Here is a 22,144-nt window from a genome sequence, read left to right as displayed (position 1 = left end):
TTCCAATGACATGACAATTTTTAAAGTATTACTTTATGCTACAATAATATATATACTGTATATATAATTAATTATGACAAAGAAAATCACGGTGAAATTAAAGTCCCAGTTGGCAACATTTTTTTTTATCATATTCACTGAAGCCGACACTACGCTCCGATAGAACAACATAAATCATCGGGTTTTAGAAAAGTGCCTCTACGTGCAGGTAGAGCATGTTGTTTGTTTTGTAAAATATCAACAGCGCCCGGATCATCCTGTCCAATCAGCACGCAGGGCTGTGTTCGTGCACACACAGAGCCCCTCCCCCCTTGGGTCGTTCCACTATCACAGGGGGGAGGCGGAGGGAAGTAGCAACAAGCTTCCAATTCCTCCTTAAAAACCGAAACGAGGAGGTCCAAAACAACCAAGGAAAAGAAAACACTGGTGGAAAAGAAGGAAAAAAGATGGCGACGAACCGGGAATCGAACCCGGGACCCTCTCGCTGTGAGGTGACAGTGCTGCCCCACAGGTCAAGACCATTAAATTGCATCCACGTTATCACTCACTTGCCTTTGAACACAAGAAGTACTAATACTAAATGCACTCAGTTGTCACCTGTATAACAAACCGCTGCACACGAATAACAGCCCACATTCTGTATTCATAATGTGTACAAGTACAACAAAATATTGTTGGAGCAAGCCTGTAGATACCTAACATCAGTAAGAAAAAGTACTAAATCCAAAATATAAATATGAATGTAATTTATTCAGTAGCCTATTCGCGTTCGTATAATGATATTGGGAATTAATTTTTTAGAATATGACTGTTGAGTATTTTGAGGACTGAATTGAACTGTAAAAAACGGTAAAACATTAAAAAAAAAAACAATATAACAGAAAAAAAATTACATAACAAAACAAAATATAGCACAAGCTTAAGATAAAACACGTCAGTAAATATCCCCTTCGTGACGTTTGAAGCTTTTGTTCGTCTTTAAAATGCCAGTTTGCTGAATGAGACTACAAAACGTCATCACGTCGACGAGTCCTCGTTGTGTATACTTGAGCTCGCGCGACCGTAGTGTAGTTCGTTAATAGCCTGACGAGATTCCAGGCCCATTGCACTTATATTATACACATATTTATATTCCTGTTTAAAGGCAATTTAATGCATTTTTATTGTATGTAATGACAGCGTTTCGGTAAGCTTTTGGTTATCAACTACCTCGCGGTTAAAAATGCATGAGGGTTGTCCCATGTCAGCCACCGTACAGAAGGGATCAGGCAGGCTGGCGTGATTTGCGTGTGTTTTTAACAGTTCGGGTGTATATATTTTATTGACAGCTCTAAAGTCCGACTTCCTTCCACGTTGAAAATGTCCCGCTTTCCTCTGTGTGTGCTGTCGTCGCTAATCTTCCTGGTCTGCAGGACGAGCGCGTGTCCGTGCGCGAGACCGGAGCTCTGTCAAAACATCCGCGAGGAGAGAGACTTTGAGGTATTGTTTAAAAACACGGCGTTGCTGATCCTCCACCTGCAGCACATGACTGATAACTGACTTTTCTAACATGCAGTTATAATAGATGAGGTTTCATTTTTACTGAACTTTTCTGCTGTCATTTTGTGAGTTTCGAAATCAGCTGTTCCTCTTTTTCTACGAGGCCTGTCATTGATTTATGGCCATTTGTTATTTGAAAAGGTTCCCTTTTTGGGGGGGCACATTTGGGCTCTTGGACTATGGTTGCAGACGAATAGTCTAAAAAATAGGTCCTAACTCCTATTCCTTGACCTCTGGGGAAAACGTCACGGGGTTAAGGAAAGTTGGAAGGAGAACTCAAAAGGATTTATGAAAAGTCGACCGCGGTGCTCAGAGAATCCGACTGTACTTTCACTCTAAGCTACGTCATTATCATGCGCCCGATGATGATGACAGCTGATGATCGGCACTGACGTCTGCGCTGGAGAAACTACAATAATGGACTACATAAAGCACATCGTCCACTTCTCCACATGTTGTTGGTTTTATAAGCAGCTGGTTCACTGACCGGCTTCAGGTCCAGCAGCTCCTCCTTCCTGTTTGACCTTTTGCTGTTTTTACATTTCATTTGTGTTTTTAGTTTCGTTTCTGTCAAACATTTGTAACATGATTGAAATAAATAAAAATACCATTCAATTATTATCACTGTCCACACACATTTAGCAACACAATTCCAATAACTTGCAAGGAATTGTGGGTCGGTGTGATCTCCTTTCCTTTGGTATAGGAAGGTACGTTGCATCCTATGCTGAAGGAGCTCTGAAAGGAAGCATTGGAGCTCCTTTTCTTTGCATTTAGAGAATCCGAACAGCCCTTATCATGGCGGCCACTTGTTTACTTCCGGGTCACTTCTTCAGTTAGGAGCAAAATAGACTTTTCGACTGCAGCCACCTTGTTGTTGCTTCAAACTCTCATATCAAAGTGTACCAATTTTTTGCTGCACAATCATCAACATTTGATATTTATTCATTCTTGTTGGAGACTATTTGACTTGCAACTAATATCATTAATAACAGCTGCCATGTACCTTTACACCACTACTTCTGCTTTTTTTCTAATAGAAACTCTGTTTTACAAATTGTCAGCTGCTAACAGATTTCATACGTAAACATCAGTAAGAAGCATTTTACTTTCAAAAATGACAGGCCTTGTCAGAGAAATTGCTTGAAAGAAAATGAGAGGGACAGTAACAAAGTATGACTAACGGTTACGTGTCTGTGTTTTCAGGTGTTTGTGTTTGACGTGGGTGGGAAGGCATGGAAGTCCTACAACTGGAGCATGGTGACGACGGTAGCGACATTTGGAAAATACGACGCTGATCTCATGTGTCATGCTCACTCCAAAGGAGCACGGGTTGTACTTAAAGGTAGGAGGACTTCATACTTTTTTACTTAATTCACTATGGAATTAATTGATTTGTAGAGTACTGTCCATTATTCTCACTTTAAATCAAGGGCTAAACACGCTGTCTACATCAATCTTACAATTCATCCTCCTTTTCCATTTCCATCCAATTAGAATAGAGGGCATCATTTTTTTATGGAACCCCAAAAAATAGTCCTTTTCAATATTTCCATCTCTCTCTATTCTTGTCTGTGGCGTAAGGTGACGTTCACCTCCCCTTCATTGTGGACCAACATAACAGGACGTCGTGGATAATGGAGAAGGTCAACTTGGCCAAGAGTACGTTTATGGATGGGATCAACATCGACATCGAACAAGCGGTGATCACGGATTCGCCAGAGTACCACGCGTTGACAAGCCTGGTCAAAGAGACCACTGAGGCCTTCCACAGCGAGATCCCAGGCTCCCAGGTGACCACACAGTTTTAATGAGGTCCTCTAATAACGCATGTTGCTTCCTTCTTTTTCCCCGATGACGTCTGGGGAAACCCTTAAATCCCTCCATCGGCCTAAATAGGAATCAACCAGGCAAGAATATGAACCAATGAGGTGGTGTCAGCCTTCCACAACCTGTCTAATCTCAACATTTTATTCTTCTTATCCTGATCTCAAGGTCTCATTCGATGTTGCCTGGTCACCAAATTGCATCGACAAGCGCTGCTACGATTACGTTGCCATTGCTGAATCCTGCGACCTGCTGTTTGTGATGTCCTATGATGAACAGAGCCAGATCTCAGGGGACTGTATTGCGATGGCGAACGCCCCGTTCTCTCAAACGCTGAACGGTTTGTTGTCGAGTTGTTGGTGATGCATGAGTGTAAATCGGCTTGTCAATGCAGATCTATCCAGCACCACTTAATGAGACGCCTGCTGTCTTTTCCTTTTAAGGTTATGACCAGTTTTTGAGTCTGAAGATCGATCCAAAGAAGCTCGTGATGGGAGTGCCGTGGTACGGTTATGACTACCCTTGCCTCAATTTTTCCGAAGTAAGATTTGTTCATTTAAACGATTCAATTCAATTTTATTTATAGTGTCACAACAGGATATTATCTCAGGACACTTTACATATTGAGCATGACTAGAACACGCTCATGATTTTCAGAGTTAATACATGTTCAAAGTCCCAACATCACCCAGGAGCAAGAGTTACAGCGCCATCTAGTGGAGAGAAAATACTGCTTTAATAGGCTTTAATCAAATCAAATCAAATCAGACTTTATTTATATGGCACTTTTCATACATATAGTAGCACAAAGTGCCTCACAAAAAATAAAAGCAAACAAAACAAAAACAAAACAAGATGTGAGCAACAAAGAACACCACGAAACCAAAACCTCCCACCCCCACAAATATATAGACAGAGATACACAGAGACATACACACCCACACACATAAACATACACACACAAATACACACCCACACACATAAACATACACACACAAATACACACCCACACACAAACACTAACTGTTGCTGAGGAGACATGGCTGGGCATGTCTCCTCAGCAACACTAACTGTTGCTGAGGAGACATGGCTGGGCATCGAGATCTGAGGTGAGGAAGAAGCTACCTTTGGGGGCCGTACACACCGAGAGGAATCATGGTCCATGCCTGCAGGGGGCGCCGCCACAGGGACCACCCCAGCCCAGGCAGACAGGAGGCTCCACACCACGGTGTAGAGCTCTCCAACCACCCGGGCCATGGCCGTCCACAGGACAGCACCCCCAACGTTGGACCAGAAATAACTCCCGGTGTGGTAGGCCCCCAGGAGGAAACACTGGAAAATCGAGGGGCTAAAACAGTAAAATAAGGTCAAAGGTAGAAGCTAAAATCTGAGGGAATAAAACAATAAAACAACAAAAACAGTAAAATTCATAAAGATGTATAAAATAAAGTAAAATAGACCCAATAAATAAAACAATAAAAATAAATAAAATATATAAAACAGTAAAGCAGGATAAGCTAAAATAGATAATATAAAATAGAATAATAATAAAAAATGTAAGAAGCATAAAAGGAATTAAACAAGTCAGTTAAAAGCTTGATTAAAAAGGTGGGTCTTGAGCCTCTTTTTAAAAACATCAACATTCTCTGCGGCCCTGAGGTTCTCCGGCAGGCTGTTCCACAATCGGGGGCCATGGTAACTGAATGCCGCCTCCCCGTGTGTTTTGGTTCTGACTAGTGGTATGGTTAAAAGGCCAGCACCGGAGGACCTCAGGGTCCGCGAGGGTTGATAGGGTAAAATTTGTGCAGACAAATAAGAAGGCCCGAGACCATTAAGACATTTAAAAACTAGTAAAAGAACCTTAAAATCGATCCTGAAGCGCACAGGGAGCCAATGCAGCGATTTTAAAACTGGTGTAATGTGCTCCCGCCCTCTGGTCCTCGTCAGCACGCGTGCGGCTGAGTTCTGTAGTAGTTGTAAATTGTACATGTTCTTTTTGGGAAGACCAGAGAGCAGGGCATTACAATAATCTAAACGACATGAGATAAAAGCATGCATCAGCACCTCCGTACTGGCCTGAGAGAGAAACGGGCGGACTCTGGCTATATTCTTAAGATGGTAAAAACCTATCTTTGTTATGTTTTTGATGTGTGGAATAAAAGTGAGCTCAGAGTCAAAAATCACACCCAGATTCTTTATAGATTTTGAGGGTTTAAAATCCTGTAACTTTGGTAAAAGTTTCTCTCTCTGGCCTTCAGGACCAATGACTAAAACCTCTGTTTTTTCCTGGTTGAGCTGTAGGAAGTTTGCTGCCATCCATGACTTGATGTCTACAATGCAGTTAAAAAGGGCATCAATTGGCCCTGTGTCATCAGGAGACACAGCCATGTACAGTTGCGTATCGTCAGCATAGCTATGAAAGCTGATGCCGTGTCTCCTGATGACGTCCCCAAGGGGAAGCATGTAAAGGTTAAAAAGAGTTGGACCTAAAATTGACCCTTGGGGAACCCCACACTTTATCTTATGGGTTTCTGAGGAACATGTATCCATACTTACAAAGAAACTTCGATCAGTAAGGTAGGACGTGAACCAGTTAAAAACAGTACCAGAGAGGCCGACCAGGTTCCTCAGTCTATTTAATAAAATGTGATGGTCTACTGTATCGAAGGCGGCGGTTAGATCCAGTAGTACCAGGACTGTGAGTTTATGATTACGGTATCTAAATTACACCTGATGTCATTTAAAATCTTTAAAAGTGCTGTCTCTGTACTGTGGTTCCTCCTAAAACCAGACTGATGAGTCTCTAAAATATGGTTTGAGTTTAAGAAATCATTTACTTGATTAAAAACAAGTTTTTCCAAAATTTTACTTAAAAATGGTAAGTTGGATACAGGCCGGTAGTTATTTAAGACATTGGGGTCTAAATCACTCTTCTTCAGAAGGGGCTTCACCACCGCCGTTTTAAAGGAGGTGGGGAAGACACCCGTCTGAAGAGAGCAATTCACCAAATACAACAGCTGTTCCTCAAAGAATCCATAGAGTGTTTTAAAAAACGGTGTGGGAATTGGATCTAAAAGGCAGGTTGTGGGCTTTACCTGGGAGAAAACTCGACCAAGTGTCCTCGCATCAACCAGGGCAAAACTCTCCAGTGTTTCCTCCGGTAAAAGCAATGATCCAGGTGTTAAAAGCTGTTGGGATAAAAGACTGGATCTGATGTCATTGATTTTTCTTCTGAAGTGGTCTGCAAAGTCCTCGCAAAGGACGTTATCTGGTGTCTTAGAGGATTTTTTAAAATTTGTGTTTGTTAAAAGATCGATTGTGGAGAATAAAAATTTGGGGTTATTTTTATGATCAGTGATCAATTTTTGGAAGTGGGAAATCTTGCTTGTTTGACTGCGTTATTGTAAATTTTGAGGTGTTGACGTAAAATTTCATAGTGAACAGTTAACTTGCATTTCCTCCATCTCCTTTCAGCACTCCTGCATTCCCTTTTGAGTTTTTTAATGTCCTCGGTTCTCCATGGTGGTGTAGGTCTTGTTTTAATTGTTTTAATAAAAGGTGGAGCCACTGAGTCCAGTGTTGACTTTATCTTATTGTTAAAATGGTCAGTGATAAAATCGCAGGGTGCTGGTAAAATTTCGGCAGGAGTGCTTTGTAATATCTGAATAAAATTTGCAGCCACTTCAGAAGTTAGGTAGCGTTTCTTCACTGTTCTCACCGGGGCCTCCCGCTGATTAAAACTGGTGATTGTAAAAAACACACAAAAGTGGTCAGATACAGCCAGGTCCACAACAGAGGGCGCACCAATGGACAGGCCATAAGATATAACCAGGTCCAAGGTGCGCCCTCTGCTGTGGGTCGACTGCGTCACATGTTGCTTAAAATCAAGGCAGTGTAAAAGGTTTAAAAAGTCTCTAGACAGTGAGTCTGAGGAGATGTCCACGTGTAAATTAAAATCACCGGTTATTAAAATTCTGTTAAAAGTGGTATGAATAATTGATAAAAGTTCTGAAAATTCCCTGATGAATGAAGTGGAGTACTGGGGTGGTCGGTAGACTGTTATACAGAGAATAGGTGGGCTGCTAAAAACGAAGGCATGGTACTCAAATGAAGAGTAACTGTTAAAAACTACTTCGTTAGTGTTCATATTGTTCTTTGTAATTGAAGCAGTGCCGCCCCCTCTTCTGCACCCCCTAGTTGAAAATAAAAAGTTAAAATTCGGTGGGGAAGCCTCAGTGAGAACAACAGGTGCATCAGTGCCAAGCCATGTCTCCGTAAGGAAAATGCTGTCCAGGTTATTGTCTAAAATTATATCATTTATGATAAAAGACTTGTTTAAAAGAGAGCGCACATTCAGCACAGCCAATTTAACGTCTGTGCTGAACGTGCGCTCATCGCGTTTTCCAATCGGAATGTTAAAAACACAGTTTGATCTAAAAACAGTCCTGGGTTTCAATTGTCTATGTGAGATGATGGTTGGGATGGTATGAATACTGTCCTGTGCCACTGGGGTCACTGAGGGAGGGGCGTGTATGAGCGGCGAAGAAGACTTGTCGGGGACCGGGGGGGCGTGGCAGGTCAACAGTCACGCACGTGTGTCAGATTGGACAGCATAGAGGATATAAGCTGTGTCCCAATTCAGGGTCTGCATCCTTCGGAGGCTGCATTTGAAGGCCGCTTACGTCACAGAGCTGCGCGAAGGCTGTCCCAATTCGTCTAAATTCGAAGGCTCCTCCAAATGCGGCCTCCAAATGTGTCCTCCTTTCCCCCGTATTCAGAGGATGCACCGCTACTATCCTTCGCGGCCTCCCATATCCCAAGATGCTTTGCGCGCCGCTGTTCAACCAACAATGGCGGCGAAAGACGGCAGCAGCTCCGGCACCGGCAGCAGTGCCGAATACACATTTAAATGTAAGTAACGGGTTTTTGCTTAACGTCGGACGTTCAAGGGGCCTTAAGACACATTTGCGTGTTAAAATACGTGAAGTTAATAATGCTAATACGTGTAGCCACCGGAGTGTAGGGCCAGCTACGTGATGTAGCTTAAGGCTATTGATACGAGGAGCTCAGTTAACGTTAGCCTTTAAACGTAACGTAAGCCTAAAACCCTTCACTTTTAAATGTTACAAGCTCCGATGGTAACTTATATCTTATTGTAACCGTGGAGCTGTTAAGTTAATTTGTACTCGTAAGTTGTGTAGGCTACAGTCCGCTCCGACGTTTGGATTGAATACAGAGCTAACCGTGGGATCATTATTACTGTTAATATCGTTATTATATCGTACAATCATTTTGCATGTTGACATAACAGGAAATGTGCTTTACATGTCGTTTTGTTGTAGAGAGCAAGGAGCAGACTGAGGATTTGATCAAACTCCGGGTCCGGGATGAGAACGACCACCTGTTGAGGCCAAGAACACGGGACCACCGACAGCAGCAAGAAAGAGGAAAACAGATGAATGCTGGATTTGATCAGGGAGGACATGAAGTTACAGAGGGAGAGCGAGGAAAGGAGAAAGAGAGGGGATGGAGAGACTTTTTAGTTTATTGGAGAGACTGGTTGAGAGGCGTTGAATTTTTTGGGGGGGTGGATGTTTTTTTTCTGTTCGATTAAGTTCTGTGTTGATTTGTAATTTAAATTGTTAATTAAAAATATTGTATTGTACCATTTTCTTTTCCAAATATTGTATATAGTTAAATTAAAATATTATAACCTGTAACATTATCTGTTCCATTTCTTATTTACAACTAAAGTCAACTTTTGAACTGCTTTTCAGTGACAAGAAAATAATTTATTTTTTGTGTAATTAACAAATATTTACAAAGTTACAATAACTTTTGACAAGTGGGTGTTCTTAACATGTAGAACTATTTACAAAAGATCAGCAGAAATAACTATTTACAGAGAACATATATACAGTATTGACTGAGCAGGAGTCCCTGGTGGTGCTGCTGGACTGGATGGAGGACCCTGGACTCTTCTGGCTCTGAGTGGGACATCATCTGGGAGGTGGGGGGTGTGGGATGCATGTCTCCACTGTCCACCACATCGTCCATCATCGGGGTTTGCAGGGCTGATGCAATCGACGGATGCCATGTCACTAAAATGTTTAAAAGAGAGGCAAGAATAAAATATTGAATTAAGTCAGGGTTATTTACAGGATTCGTACACATTTTACTATTCAATTCAATCACTTTATAAGCCAAGGATTTAGACTTAAATTCAAGCACTTTTCAGACCTTGAAAAACAGCATTAAAATTACAGCATTTTCAAAGATTTTACATTTTAAGCACCTGTACGAACCCTGTATTAAGTCTTATGGTTAAATGACATTATCCATGTCAATCTATACTTAATATGGCTCGTCACTTAGCGGTATCATTTATTAACGGGGAATATATTAATTACCACGTACTACGCTAGCTATGTATGAACATTAATATGGGTTAAAATAACAGCTTTAACGTTACCTCCCCACAGCTCTCCCAGCCGGAGATAAACAAGCCGCCGGTGTCGCCGCAGCCGCCTCTCCTCTTGCTCAAAAAAAAAAAAATTAAATTAAATTAAAAGAAAAAAAAGAAGAAAAAAAAAATATATATATATATATATATTAAAAACTCTCCATCATGTTCGTCTGTCGTATTTTTGTTTTGACCGGTGTTTTTCCCGGGCTTGGCCGGCAGAAGTGATGACGTCGCGACGCAATCAGGAAATGCTCCGTTGGTTAGACCGTCCCATTTACCGACGGTTGACCCAGCCTTCGGAGGAGTCTCCGAAGGTGTCGCCTCCGTAGACCACGTAGGCTGGGTCCTCCGAAGGCTGCAGACCCTGAATTGGGACACAGCTATAGTCTGTTAAAATGTTGCTACCTAGCCAGCTCGGATGAACCCCGTCAGCTCTAAAAAGGGAGGAACGATTCCAGAACAGATTAAAATTGTCGATAAAACCTAAGTTGTGGGCAGTGCAGGAGGACTGGAGCCATGTGTTGAGGCTGAGGATTCGGCTAAAACGTTCTACTCCGCGGGCCAGAGTTGGAATCGGACCGGAAATGAAAACGGACTTTCCACAGTTTGTTAAAAACCTAAAAAGATCTTTAAAATCAGTTTTGGTCAGCTCGGACTGCTTTCTACCTGCATCATTTGATCCAACGTGCACTATGACACGTTGGATGGAGGGCCCGAGAGAGTTCAGCAGTGCTGGGAGTTTGTCCAGTATGCCGGGGACGGTGGCTCCGGGAAAACAATGCGTTGCGGCATTGAAGAAGCGGATGTTTTTAATTATTGAGTCTCCAATTATTAATGTGGTGGGCGAAAAAAGGGGGCGGGGGGGTGACGGTTTCTGGCTCACCTGGCAGCCAGTGGCATCGGAGGTTGGAGTGTGATTCCCCGCCGGGTCCGGGCGAGGAAACCGACCGGAGCGGCGGAGCACAGCCTCCTTCAGGATCTTGCGCCGGGCGGAGGAGGTCCGGTTCGAAGGCCTCTGAGCAGAAATCTAGAGCAGACCAGGCTCTTCGGTTCCATCTGCCTCATTTTTGGGGGGGGGGGTTTTCTTTGGTGACATTTCAGTGTAATGTGTTGACAAATGAGGTCATGGTCTTGGATGGATTGCCATGAAATATATTTATAGATATCCATGGTACCTAGTGGATGAAATCCTAATAACTTTGGTGATCATCTGACATTTCCTCTTGCGCCATCATGAGGATTTGTTGATGAAAAGAAATTGAACACCATCAACATAAAATAACCCCATTCCTGTGGTTTAATGTATTAAATTAAGCAATTTAATTGCCTTTGTGTATAAAATACAGAATGTTATGCAAAAGTTCAAACGTTTAAAAATCAAGCAAATCCTGCTGGAATTCTTTAATGCCCCAAATAAGTCTCCTAAAACTGTCCAATTGATCCAGAAGGCTGCAGCATGTGATGACTGACAAAAACTAGGAGAAGAGATCATATTACTCCTTTATAGTTTTCTCTGCACTGACTCCCTGTGCAATCCAGAAAGAAATTGAAATCCTCTACCTCACCTACTAAGCCCTTAATGGTTCGCAGTAATCGTTTCTATTATTCCCGCTATTACTACAATCATTATATGTAACACATGAGGATTAACTATTTTGTCATTTTCTTCCGTTGTTTATTGTGTACACGTGACATCGGCAAATTTGTGATACAACATGAATTAGCTACTCTCAGCCTTTTCTTTTTCCTGTGATTTACGGTCTTTTGTAAGGTTGTTTTTTCATTTTTTCCATCATGGAAAATGGCAAATCATGCTACTGCTTTTGTATATTTACACTGAAAACACTGAAAATGTTTTTTCGTAAACAGGATGGAGTATGTTCTCTGATCAAAGTGCCTTTCCGGGGAGCTCCCTGCAGTGATGCAGCTGGAAAACAGAAAACATACAAGTGGATCATGAAGCAGGTCAACGGCTCAATGTCCGGCAGGCTCTGGGATGACGAGCAGCAAGCTCCTTACTTCAATTACAAGGTATGTTGTCTTTAATGTATAGTTTAAGTCTTAATTTTGCTTTAATTTGCTGAAAAATATACAACTTGGGTAAGATGTTGTAATAGGTAGATAATTGGGCCCCTAGTTCATGGATTATTTGTCCGTCTGTCAAATTTAAGCTTGACTAACTTCATCTCTTGTAGTCCTGATTAATTACGACTCAATAAATCAGGCAGACATTTCAGAGTTCATCCAGTCCAGAGTGCCGCCATCCGCCAGACTTCCCAAATAGAACAGATCACCTCTTGGAAACAGCCATAAAACTTTCTGCTGAACGTCTTCTTGTTGGCTTTTAAAGTCTTCTGTCATCTGATCAGCATTGGTTATCAATTTATTGTTTATCATCTTAGTAGGATGTTGCCTGGGGTCTTAAGAACTGTTGAATGTTCATAAATCAATTTAAATGTTTTCCAAGTTATTGCATTCTGTAGCCTAGTTGCAAAAGGTATATTTTACCAAAGAGTTTGTGTACTACAGCTTCATGAAGTTGTAAAAATGCATTATTTTCAGATTCATAAATATGCGTCTCTACAGGTAGATATGGATAAATGTAGACAGTGTGTGAGTGTTTTACAGGTGAAAACGCAAGGCATACTCCCGTTGTGTTGCCCAATCAGATGTCTTCTTTGCCGTCTACTAAGCACTATTGTTAGCTTAACACAAACCATTAAACATACACTCGTTAAAAGTTTTATTTAATTTTTTTTTAAACAATGAAAACAACTTCCCATAAAGCTCAAGTACTGATACCGAGATCATGGTAAAGCTCCAGGTATCCAGTCTGATCGGCGCCTTACACATCCATTTGTACTGTTGATAACATCCATACCACTAATTCATCACTTGTACCTGTACATTTTGACATTTTATGATGGTTTTGAAATTATTTTTTTAAGACAAATTATACTTTTTATGACATTTTCCATGATTTTTCCCATTTTTTTTAAAATACTTTTTTTCGCCATCCTAAGATACTACTTTTTTTTTTATGACATTTGAAGTAGCATTAACAGAATGTAGTCCTTCCATCAGTCACTAGGTGCCACCAGTTGCCTGGCAACCAGTCACTTTCTCCTGTTGACCTCCTGTTCCCTTTTTTAATGAGAAAACATGTAAAAGACAATAACATTAAGATTCAACATATAAAAAAGTTTTATTGTGTGTGAGATGTAATCTATTTAACGTTTCTCCTCAGGACCAGAAAGGACAGATTCATCAGGTTTGGTATGATGACCCACAGAGTATCTGTCCCAAGGCAGAGTCGGTGAAAGCGAAAGGTTTGAGGGGCATTGGCATGTGGAACGGTAACATCCTGGACTACAGCGATGAACCGGTTGCCAGGCAGCAGACCGCCGAGATGTGGAATGCACTCTTAGGATGCTAGCTGGGATACACTTGACACTCTTGCAGAAATGTACATCACCCCTCCTGTTTGTTGTTAAGTCAATATATCCCTTTGTAGCAGCGATGGGGTGTGGATTCCCTCTGTTCAGGGATGCATACTTGCACTTCAGGCTTTATTGTGGCTTTTATTGCTGTTGTCCTTGAATGTAGTCTCGTCGTTGTCATTGAATGTTGCCTCGTAGCAGACATTCCTCTGCCCAAAGTGAAATAACAGATTCTTGGGGGGAAAGAGAGACAACCAATCAGTTTAATGCAACATGGAAGGTATTTTTGATTGACTGCTACTGAGCTTATTGATATTTTTGCACCTTTTTAATGAATAAAATATTCATAAAAAAAAACATATGTAAGTGACTTTTTTTGACAAACTATACTATGACTTTTTACTTACTTTTGACAAACTATACTATGACTTTTTACTTACTTTTGACAAACTATACTGTGACTTTTTACTTACTTTTGACAAACTATACTACGACTTTTTACTTACTTTTGACAAACTATACTATGACTTTTTACTTACTTTTGACAAACTATACTATGACTTTTTGGACAAACTATACTATGACTTTTTACTTACTTTTGACAAACTATACTATGACTTTTTGGACAAACTATACTATGACTTTTAATTTACTTTTGACAAACTATACTATGACTTTTTACTTACTTTTGACAAACTATACTATGACTTTTTACTTTTGACAAACTATACTATGACTTTTTACTTACTTTTGACAAACTATACTACGACTTTTTACTTACTTTTGGACAAACTATACTATGACTTTTTACTTACTTTTGACAAACTATACTATGACTTTTTACTTACTTTTGACAAACTATACTATGACTTTTTGGACAAACTATACTATGACTTTTTACTTACTTTTGACAAACTATACTATGACTTTTTGGACAAACTATACTATGACTTTTTACTTACTTTTGACAAACTATACTATGACTTTTTACTTACTTTTGACAAACTATACTATGACTTTTTGGACAAACTATACTATGACTTTTTACTTACTTTTGACAAACTATACTATGACTTTTTACTTACTTTTGACAAACTATACTATGACTTTTTACTTACTTTTGACAAACTATACTATGACTTTTTGGACAAACTATACTATGACTTTTTACTTACTTTTGACAAACTATACTATGACTTTTTACTTACTTTTGACAAACTATACTATGACTTTTTACTTACTTTTGACAAACTATACTATGACTTTTTGGACAAACTATACTATGACTTTTTACTTACTTTTGACAAACTATACTATGACTTTTTGGACAAACTATACTATGACTTTTAATTTACTTTTGACAAACTATACTAGGACTTTTTACTTACTTTTGACAAATTATACTGACTTTAAAAAAAAAAATCCGACAAACTATACTAACTTTTTTTAATTTTCAACATACTTTTTTCAACATCATATACTATGACTTTTTATGCCTTTTTTCCGACCTAATCTACGATTACTTTTTTTAAAATACTATACTATTACTTTTTTGAACATACGACAGTATGACTTTTTTCAACATGCTATACTAGTCTCACAAAAATACATCAGTACACAGGAGAAAACAGGCATAATGTTGATGCAGATGATCCAGTTCATAGCATTGCAACGTGAAACAATGGGTTACCAGGGGAAGCCCGGAGGAATAAAAAAAAAACATAAACAAAGAGGACAGCATGTGTGGCATTTTACATGAACATCAAAGATTTAATATAGAACATAAAACACTTCAAATCATAGAATAGGAGCATTAGCTACACACCTGGTTTATTCATCAAGAAATACTTTTCAGAGGTCCCTTCATCAGTAAAAAAAAACACAAAAAATAGTTTGACTTTGTTCCTAACTCATTACAGCACCTGAGAAATTCAACAGTATCAACATTGTGAATGAAATCAGATCACATTAAACTATAAATAAAGAAATAAAAACTCAGCTGCACAAAATCAACAAATCAGCTGCTGGCCCAGCAAAGGTTTTGTTCACAGTTCTGTGTGAATTAGTTGGAGGTGCTTTGAACTTGCCGTCTGTCCCGTGTTGTCTTTCCAAAGCCCAGAGATGATGTGGGACCCGGATGAGAGGACTGACTCTTCTTCTGGGCCAGCTCAGCCTTCAGGGCCCTCAGCTCTGTGGCAGCCTGTTTCCTCAACTACGCCATTCATGAAAGTAAATAACATGACTTCCGGCTATTAGACAGAGGTGGAATAAACGATTTACTCAAGTACTGTACTTAAGTACCGATGCAATGGACAGGCAATCCTTTTCTCATAGGCAAATATTTTACTCCACTTTATTTATAACAGCTTTAGTTACCATCATGATTAAAATTGTTCATCCTCCAAACACTGAACATATTGCACTGTAGACTTAACTAGCAATAATTGTGTCACATATTTTATGGAGGAATATACATTTCCAGAACACATATTTGTAGAATGTTGAAAAGAAACGTGCCATTTTTTCAAATACACCAACTCGATATCTACTGCTTTTGTTCAGGAGGATACAAACATTTAGATAGATTCATAGAAAACCAGTTACCTTTATCTCCGTTACCAGCTTCATCTTAGCATCCTCTACTTTCCTCTTCAGGTCGTCAATCTCGTGGCTCTCCGTCATGATCTGGATGATGAGTTCATTCTGAAATTCACCATCCTTCAGTCAGTCATTTACATAAAAAATTGTATTTTAGTAACTGCAGGACTTGTGACACTTCGAGTCCCTTCAAACAGTTTCTTTTCTTGCTACAAATTGAAATACACGCTGTGAAAAAGGTGTATTGGAAAATTAAAAATATCACTCAGTTTATCCAATTTCTTTGGAAAGAAAGCAATATTTCGACTGTAATAAAGACAAAGGTTAAGGAATCCCATCTGAGAAATTCTTCATCCAAATATATACTACCCTTGCCTACCCTTTTCATATGAATCCAAACAGTCACATTCCATAAGATCAAATAAAATGTTACCTTTATGGAAGATCTGCCCTGTCGTCTTGGCTTTCCTCGGTTATCTCTGGCCTGGAGCTGGTGTAAGAGTTTATTGTAAAATGTCTCCAATTCCTGTCGTAAATTTCTCAGATTTTCCTCCAGTGGTGCTGTGGCCTTCTTGGTCTCAAAATATTTCTTCTTCCAACTATCACGTGCTTTACATTGAAGGGGAACAAAAAAAGCAGCGCTTACTTTTGACATCTTGAAAAAAAAATTAGGAGTCAGCAATTAGTCTACAATTAGCCATCAAGCAAAGCTTTTGTACTAGAATAATAATCCTTCATTCTAAGTTAATTTCACTCTTCAAAAGTAATATGTTACAGGTTACAGATTCCTTACAAACTCACATCTTATAAGGAATCATAAAAGTATTTTATTGATCACCTTGGTTCCTGCGGTGTCGGTTTTGAGCCAACAAATCTTTCCCCTTTCTCAACAACTCTTGCCTCGTCCACTCCAGCTGCTTCCTCTCCTCCCTGACCAGCTTGATCTCCTCGATCAGTTCCTCTCCTAAAAGAGACGACAAACATGGTAGTTGGGTTTTTATTACATTTTTAAAAAGGACAATAAATCCTTGGCATGTAGCCAATGTGACAGCTTACTGCTCGTCTGAATGACTGGCGAGGCGGTTGGTTTTTGAGTGACCACGGCCAAGTCCCGTCCTGGAGGCGGAGAGGTGAACCCAACGGACCGACACAACCCAGCTGGACTCTCTGACACCTTAAAAAAGATTAAAGGTCTGTATTCCTGTTGTTTACATCAAAGACCTCACACACACACACTACTGCAGTGGAATCTGGACTAATAACTACACTAAACAACATGCAAGAAACTTGGCACTTCCCGCTTGCTTTAAAAGGCCTGTAAAACTCAATCAAGGAATCCTTTGATGGCACATATATAATGCTATACTTTACTCCACTTGTCGGTTTATTCCTGATGGACTTCAGTGCTTGTACCTCCTTTAATTTCCCGAGCCTGTAAAACACACACCCGGTTAACCACAATCAGCATGGTAGTATGAGAGCATCGTGGTGTTCACATTCAGTCATGCTGTACAGTAGTTACCCGTCTGTGAGGGAGAAGCCTGAATCTCTGTCCTCCAGAGACCGGGCCACTCCTGAATCTCTGGCCGCTCTGTTGCGTCTGTGGAACTGATCCTTCTGTTTGCTGCTTTCTTGGTTCCCCGGCGAGTCCTTCACCTGAGCCGGATCAGCTTCACATCGTTGTAAAGCTGTGGATGTATAACAGCTGCTATACGAGATCCAGACGTTTCAAAAAGGTCTAAAAATGTCATTTCAGATGTATATATTTTCACATTAAAACATAATTTCTTATCCGTTTGCCTAAATTGGCTTTTCAGTGATATCTAGCAGGATATACAAGACTTTTTTCACATTTACCTGAAGGATATGAGTCACAAAATGAGTGATAGGATCTAAAAGCGCTTCGTTTCAAAAGAGAGAAACCTGCTCTTTCATCACGTGGCATAACTGCACAAGTTTCAGGCTGCAAATGTGCACACTCAACGCATTCTTTGGCGTTGAGCAAACTTGAATATAGCATACCTGTATTGCTACCTTTATTATGTGAAACAGGCTGTGGTGCCGTTTGATTATGAGGCTTCCTTGGGCAGCACTCTTGCTCTGCCCACTCCAACTTGTTGGAAGAGACACCCTCCTCTTCATTTTCTCCTTCTGAAGAACTATAGCTCTGGTCCTCCTCATCGTCCTCCTCCTCCTCCAAGTTGGGAGAGGGAGGTGGCTGATGGGAACGCCGTGGGATGAGGGGAAATTTAACAGGCTCCTTTGTTGCTGCTGGCAGGCTGCAGGTCTTAGGGTGGTGGTAATAGGTCTGGTGGTCCGGGGAGCTGCTGCTGGTGTCTGAGGTGAGAGACTTGGAGCAAACACTGCTGTCGTTGTCCACAGAGGGCAGCAGGTAAAGCTCTGGCTGTGGGGCCTGTCGACAGGTGACAACAAGATACTAGAGGCTTAAATGGTAACGAAGATCACCAGATAATGCAGGGGACAAATTAGTACATACAGGTAATCACTTAAGTTCATACCTGCTGTGACTGAAATGCTTATTAGTAATACCAAATGTGATATTTTCTTGGAATTTTCCTGATTTTTTTCAATAACTACTTAATATATAATGTTAAATGTTAAATATGGAACCTGGTTCTATACGTACATATGGTGGAGCAAATGTTTTCACTTTCAGATCCCTCTCCTGTTTGCTCTTGACCTGTAATAGCAAAGAATTTGGTGGTTATAAGAGACCTGGCAGTAAAAGCAGTGTGGTCTCTTCTCTCTCGCACCCCCTCAGGCATGAACACACACACATGCACCCTTTAGTGTCAACAGCTTGAATAGTGAACTTGTTAATCAAACTGTCTGCATTGTTTCTTTCTACTGTCTGCCCCCCCAGTGAAACACAACCCGCTATAGAAAAACCCACCAATGCCAAACTGCGGCCAACACATTTCAGGAAGGAGAATTTGTCGACGTTCCTGTCGGCGCCAAGAAGAGCTCCCAGCTCGCTCCTCAGAGTCTTCAGGGTGACATCGGGATAAACCCTGAGTGATGAGAAGGAACACAATACATGTTTGCACACTTGTTCTGCACTGTGACAGAACATGGGAAACCCAGATAAAACTATTTGTAGTCTGATTTATGTGGATTTTAGTTACCTGTTAGAGTCTAAATGCTGCAAATTAAAATCTGGGGGGAAATTTGCTGGGATTTTTAAAAAAAAAACAGCTTTCAAATCCTTCAGTTTATCAGGCATTAATGCGTCTGAAAGGTTTGGTTAGTTGCATACATTCAGATAATGTTAAAGAATAAGCAACACCTGAGAATGCAGACGTCTATATTTCACAAATTTGAATCAAATTCTACATTTACAGCATTTTTCACCTGATGAAGCCGGCAGATATGAAGCTCTCCACCGCTTCAGCAGGGACTTTGTTGAGCCTCTCGTTCCACTGGTCTTCTGGCACAAACAGCACGTGGAGCTCCACGAACTAAACCCAGAAAAGACGGACATAAGCACGTTTCATAAACGAGTGACAGTAAAAATAAATTAATTAATTAATTTAAAAAAACGTGCATAATTCCCATCGATACCTACCTTGCAACTGGCCGGTCTTTTATCCTCGGGATATCTCACTGACTCACAGGACAGCTCCATAAGCACAGCTGCAAGACGCTGGATTTCCTGTATAGTTCTGCGTGGACTGGACAGAAACAATCTGCTGCAACCAAACACAGTCGCCCAGCGGACTTTGTTTTATGAGAGTGCCAGCGCCGGTTGCTCTGGTGCTGATGATGACAACTGCTGCAGAATGTAGCTGTTTATTATCCCATATTTGGAGACCAGAGAGCTGAGCTGTGGAAGTGACGCTGGCCATACGTTTTTTTTTTTTTTTTTTTTTTAAATAGCAGGGTAATTTTCTTTCAGGTATGGTGATATGTTATAATTAATTTTCTTTATCAATATTTCGTTTTTAAGATTGTATTATGGCTTTTGACTACCTCCATTAAAATACAATCAAAAAAATTGATGTATAGTCATTTTGTAAACACGTATTATATTGATAACATTCACGGCATCTCGGTAGTTTCCGTTCGTTTTTCCTTATACAGTATTTCCGATGACATTTGAGCGCGATAACACTTTATCCACAGATTCAATTCACTGGATGCTGCTTTCGCGCACACCGGAGGTTGTCGTAAATATTAACTTTAACAATAAATTAGTGTTTTTTTTTTTTCTTCTCCCAGCCCAAAAGCCCATTCGTGGTTTTCGATATGATGTTTAGAGCGAACAACACCAACAATCGTCAACAAAGATGACGTTTAAAACATTTTATAAAAAGTAATAAAATAATGAAAGTACAAATAATGCTAAAACCACAACATTCCCGTTCATTGCTTTGCACTCGGAGCGTAAACAACACAGTTATTTTCCATTTTTATTTCAAAATTAAGCAGCAGAACATTAGCACGTAGTTAAACTTGTTGTAATGTTGGTGATTTTCCCCATTTAAATTCACTTTACGATTAAACGGTGGACGTGAATTTTTTTTTTTTTTTTTTTTTTGGATCGTCCCTGAAGGCACCAGCGGCGGACACTCCTAAAGAAAACCGGAAACTCGGCGATGAGGAAGAAGTAGTTAGCGATCTATCCCGAAAGTGATTTTGATAGTTTTATATTCGTTCTTTATTAACACCACGTTCCCTTAAACTCGTCACAATGTCGGGATCATCCAGCGTCGTAGCGATGAAGAAAGTCGTCCAACAGTTACGCCTCGAAGCGGGCATAAACAGGGTTAAGGTAACGTCAACGGCTGGACGTTACTCTTCCTTTATGGCTGTGTGGTTTCACTTTGTTGCTACTTTGGCTTGTTGTTAACACGGATGGCGTCGCTCGACGGACCGAGCGTTTCGTTGGTCACACGACGGCAGCTAACTTGTTTGTTTTCTACAGGTGTCCCAGGCCGCGGCGGACCTGCAGCAGTTCTGCCTCCAGAACGCCCAGCAGGACCCTCTGCTCACCGGCATGTCGTCCAGCAGCAACCCGTTCAGACCGCAGAAAGTCTGCTCCTTCCTATAGCAGCGGCTCGACCCTCCGACCCCCCCGTGAGTAGCTCCACCCGTTCCTTTCATCGCTCTCCGGGCTTCGAGGGGTTCACAAACTCGTCGCCATCTTTCACGGTTTTCACACCCTTCTGTGAGAGCAATTAACCAATTATCATTTTCATTATTATTATAATCAATAATTTTCCATTTTGGAACTTCATCCTCTTTCTAAAGGAAGTTATTTAACTATCAAATCAGCAACAAACAGCGGCAGAAAGTAACTAAACATTCACTAATGTGCACTTTAATTTTCTGTTACTTTCTACTTTTATTCCACGATTCAGAGGAAAATGTTTCTTTTACTACATCTATTTGATAACTGTAGTAACGTTGCAGATTCAGATTAAGAATACTCGGATCAATAAATACATGTATTATAAAAAAAAATTAAAAATAAGTACCTTAATTAGAGCTAACCTCAAGGCAGTTTGTGTGTATTTCTCCATAAATTAATACTTTCACTATATATTTATATACACTTAGACCTTCTCTATAAGACATGAATTTATTTATTATTTTTTTTACATTATGTGACCTTTAAATAATAAATAAACAGTCAATATCTGAAAAGGTTAATCTGTTTTTTCAACTGCTTTTCTACAATCGTCAGATGTTTATCTATACTGGACGTTCTTATTAGAAAAGTAAAAGCATATGCATACCAGTTTACATGAGATCACAATTTACTGCTAGATCGTCCTGGAGTTTCTTCTCGACTCTAAATGAAACTTGTTTGAGCCTGGAGATGGTGTGCAGCAGCTTCTCAGTAAACCGGTTACTGGGTCTGACTAATGCATGCAACATTTCTGCAGGTTTTGGACATTGTGGTGCCTTGTTGGAACTGAGCTGCAGGGCCTGCGCTGTGGACTGAAATTGTCTCAAGAGCATTCGGGAATTTGGGGACAACAAACTAACTTAATTTTTCCTTTGTTTTTTTTGTTTTTTTACTTTTGCCTTTGTAAAATCTTAAAGAAAGATTTCCAGGTGCTTATGTGGCCACGATACGTCTTAACCTTCTTGCTTGGAAGAAACTTACCTATATCAACACACACGTCGTGCCTTTTGAATTGTACATTTATCATGCCTGTTGAGAATAAATAAATGCTATTTCAACATTTTAAACTTGCAACATGTTTTTTTTTATTAAAATGAATATATGCATTTCAGAAGTGTCTTC

General features: G+C 40.2%; 3 protein-coding genes across 4 annotated transcripts; 2 read left to right on the top strand and 1 right to left on the bottom strand.

Moving 5' to 3' along the window:
* The first annotated feature begins 1,258 nt into the window (after positions 1-1,258).
* On the top strand, positions 1,259-13,619 carry ctbs (chitobiase, di-N-acetyl). Its single transcript, XM_084012330.1, has 7 exons — positions 1,259-1,479; positions 2,746-2,884; positions 3,124-3,332; positions 3,535-3,706; positions 3,810-3,907; positions 11,702-11,863; positions 13,080-13,619. Exons 1-7 carry the CDS (start codon positions 1,360-1,362, stop codon positions 13,266-13,268), a joined length of 1,089 nt encoding a protein of 362 aa, XP_083868456.1. The 5' UTR covers positions 1,259-1,359; the 3' UTR covers positions 13,269-13,619.
* Positions 13,620-15,003: 1,384 nt separating this feature from the next.
* spata1 (spermatogenesis associated 1) lies at positions 15,004-20,313 on the bottom strand. 2 transcript variants are annotated; one of them, XM_084011660.1, is made up of 12 exons: positions 19,457-20,313; positions 19,243-19,349; positions 18,785-18,902; positions 18,518-18,571; positions 17,893-18,283; positions 17,393-17,558; positions 17,242-17,302; positions 16,927-17,044; positions 16,709-16,834; positions 16,304-16,479; positions 15,877-15,975; positions 15,004-15,484 (listed from the first exon to the last, which is right to left on the bottom strand). In XM_084011660.1, the coding sequence occupies exons 1-12, from the start codon at positions 19,514-19,516 to the stop codon at positions 15,335-15,337; spliced, it is 1,626 nt and encodes a 541-aa protein (XP_083867786.1). In that variant the 5' UTR covers positions 19,517-20,313; the 3' UTR covers positions 15,004-15,334. The 2 variants fall into 2 exon arrangements, with proteins under 2 accessions (XP_083867786.1, XP_083867787.1); XM_084011661.1 differs by having other exon boundaries at positions 17,905-18,283.
* A 143-nt stretch (positions 20,314-20,456) lies between these two features.
* Positions 20,457-22,089, top strand: LOC311014825 (guanine nucleotide-binding protein G(I)/G(S)/G(O) subunit gamma-5). Its single transcript, XM_084011663.1, has 3 exons — positions 20,457-20,662; positions 20,816-20,967; positions 21,780-22,089. The coding sequence occupies exons 1-2, from the start codon at positions 20,582-20,584 to the stop codon at positions 20,939-20,941; spliced, it is 207 nt and encodes a 68-aa protein (XP_083867789.1). The 5' UTR covers positions 20,457-20,581; the 3' UTR covers positions 20,942-20,967; positions 21,780-22,089.
* The last annotated feature ends 55 nt before the right edge of the window (positions 22,090-22,144 follow it).

This window comes from Eutrigla gurnardus, assembly GCF_963514095.1.
Source record: "Eutrigla gurnardus genome assembly, chromosome: 6".
Lineage (NCBI taxonomy): Eukaryota > Metazoa > Chordata > Actinopteri > Perciformes > Triglidae > Eutrigla > Eutrigla gurnardus.
The sequence above is the reverse complement of the archived record's forward strand: the minus strand, read 5'-3'. Positions and strand labels throughout refer to the sequence as shown.

Bases quoted from the DNA above. Each gene is read 5' to 3' on its own strand.
- ctbs (XM_084012330.1), top strand. From the start codon at position 1,360: ATGTCCCGCTTTCCTCTGTGTGTGCTGTCGTCGCTAATCTTCCTGGTC. The intron at 3,707-3,809 runs GTTTGTTGTCGA...TTTCCTTTTAAG, and splicing joins GTTCTCTCAAACGCTGAACG to GTTATGACCAGTTTTTGAGT. The intron at 3,908-11,701 runs GTAAGATTTGTT...TTTCGTAAACAG, and splicing joins CTTGCCTCAATTTTTCCGAA to GATGGAGTATGTTCTCTGAT.
- LOC311014825 (XM_084011663.1), top strand. From the start codon at position 20,582: ATGTCGGGATCATCCAGCGTCGTAGCGATGAAGAAAGTCGTCCAACAG. The intron at 20,663-20,815 runs GTAACGTCAACG...TGTTTTCTACAG, and splicing joins CGGGCATAAACAGGGTTAAG to GTGTCCCAGGCCGCGGCGGA.
- spata1 (XM_084011660.1), bottom strand. From the start codon at position 19,516: ATGGAGCTGTCCTGTGAGTCAGTGAGATATCCCGAGGATAAAAGACCG. The intron at 18,572-18,784 runs GTGGGTTTTTCT...TTGCTATTACAG, and splicing joins TTGGCCGCAGTTTGGCATTG to GTCAAGAGCAAACAGGAGAG. The intron at 17,045-17,241 runs GTAAAGTATAGC...ATCTTTTTTAAG, and splicing joins GGAATAAACCGACAAGTGGA to GTGTCAGAGAGTCCAGCTGG.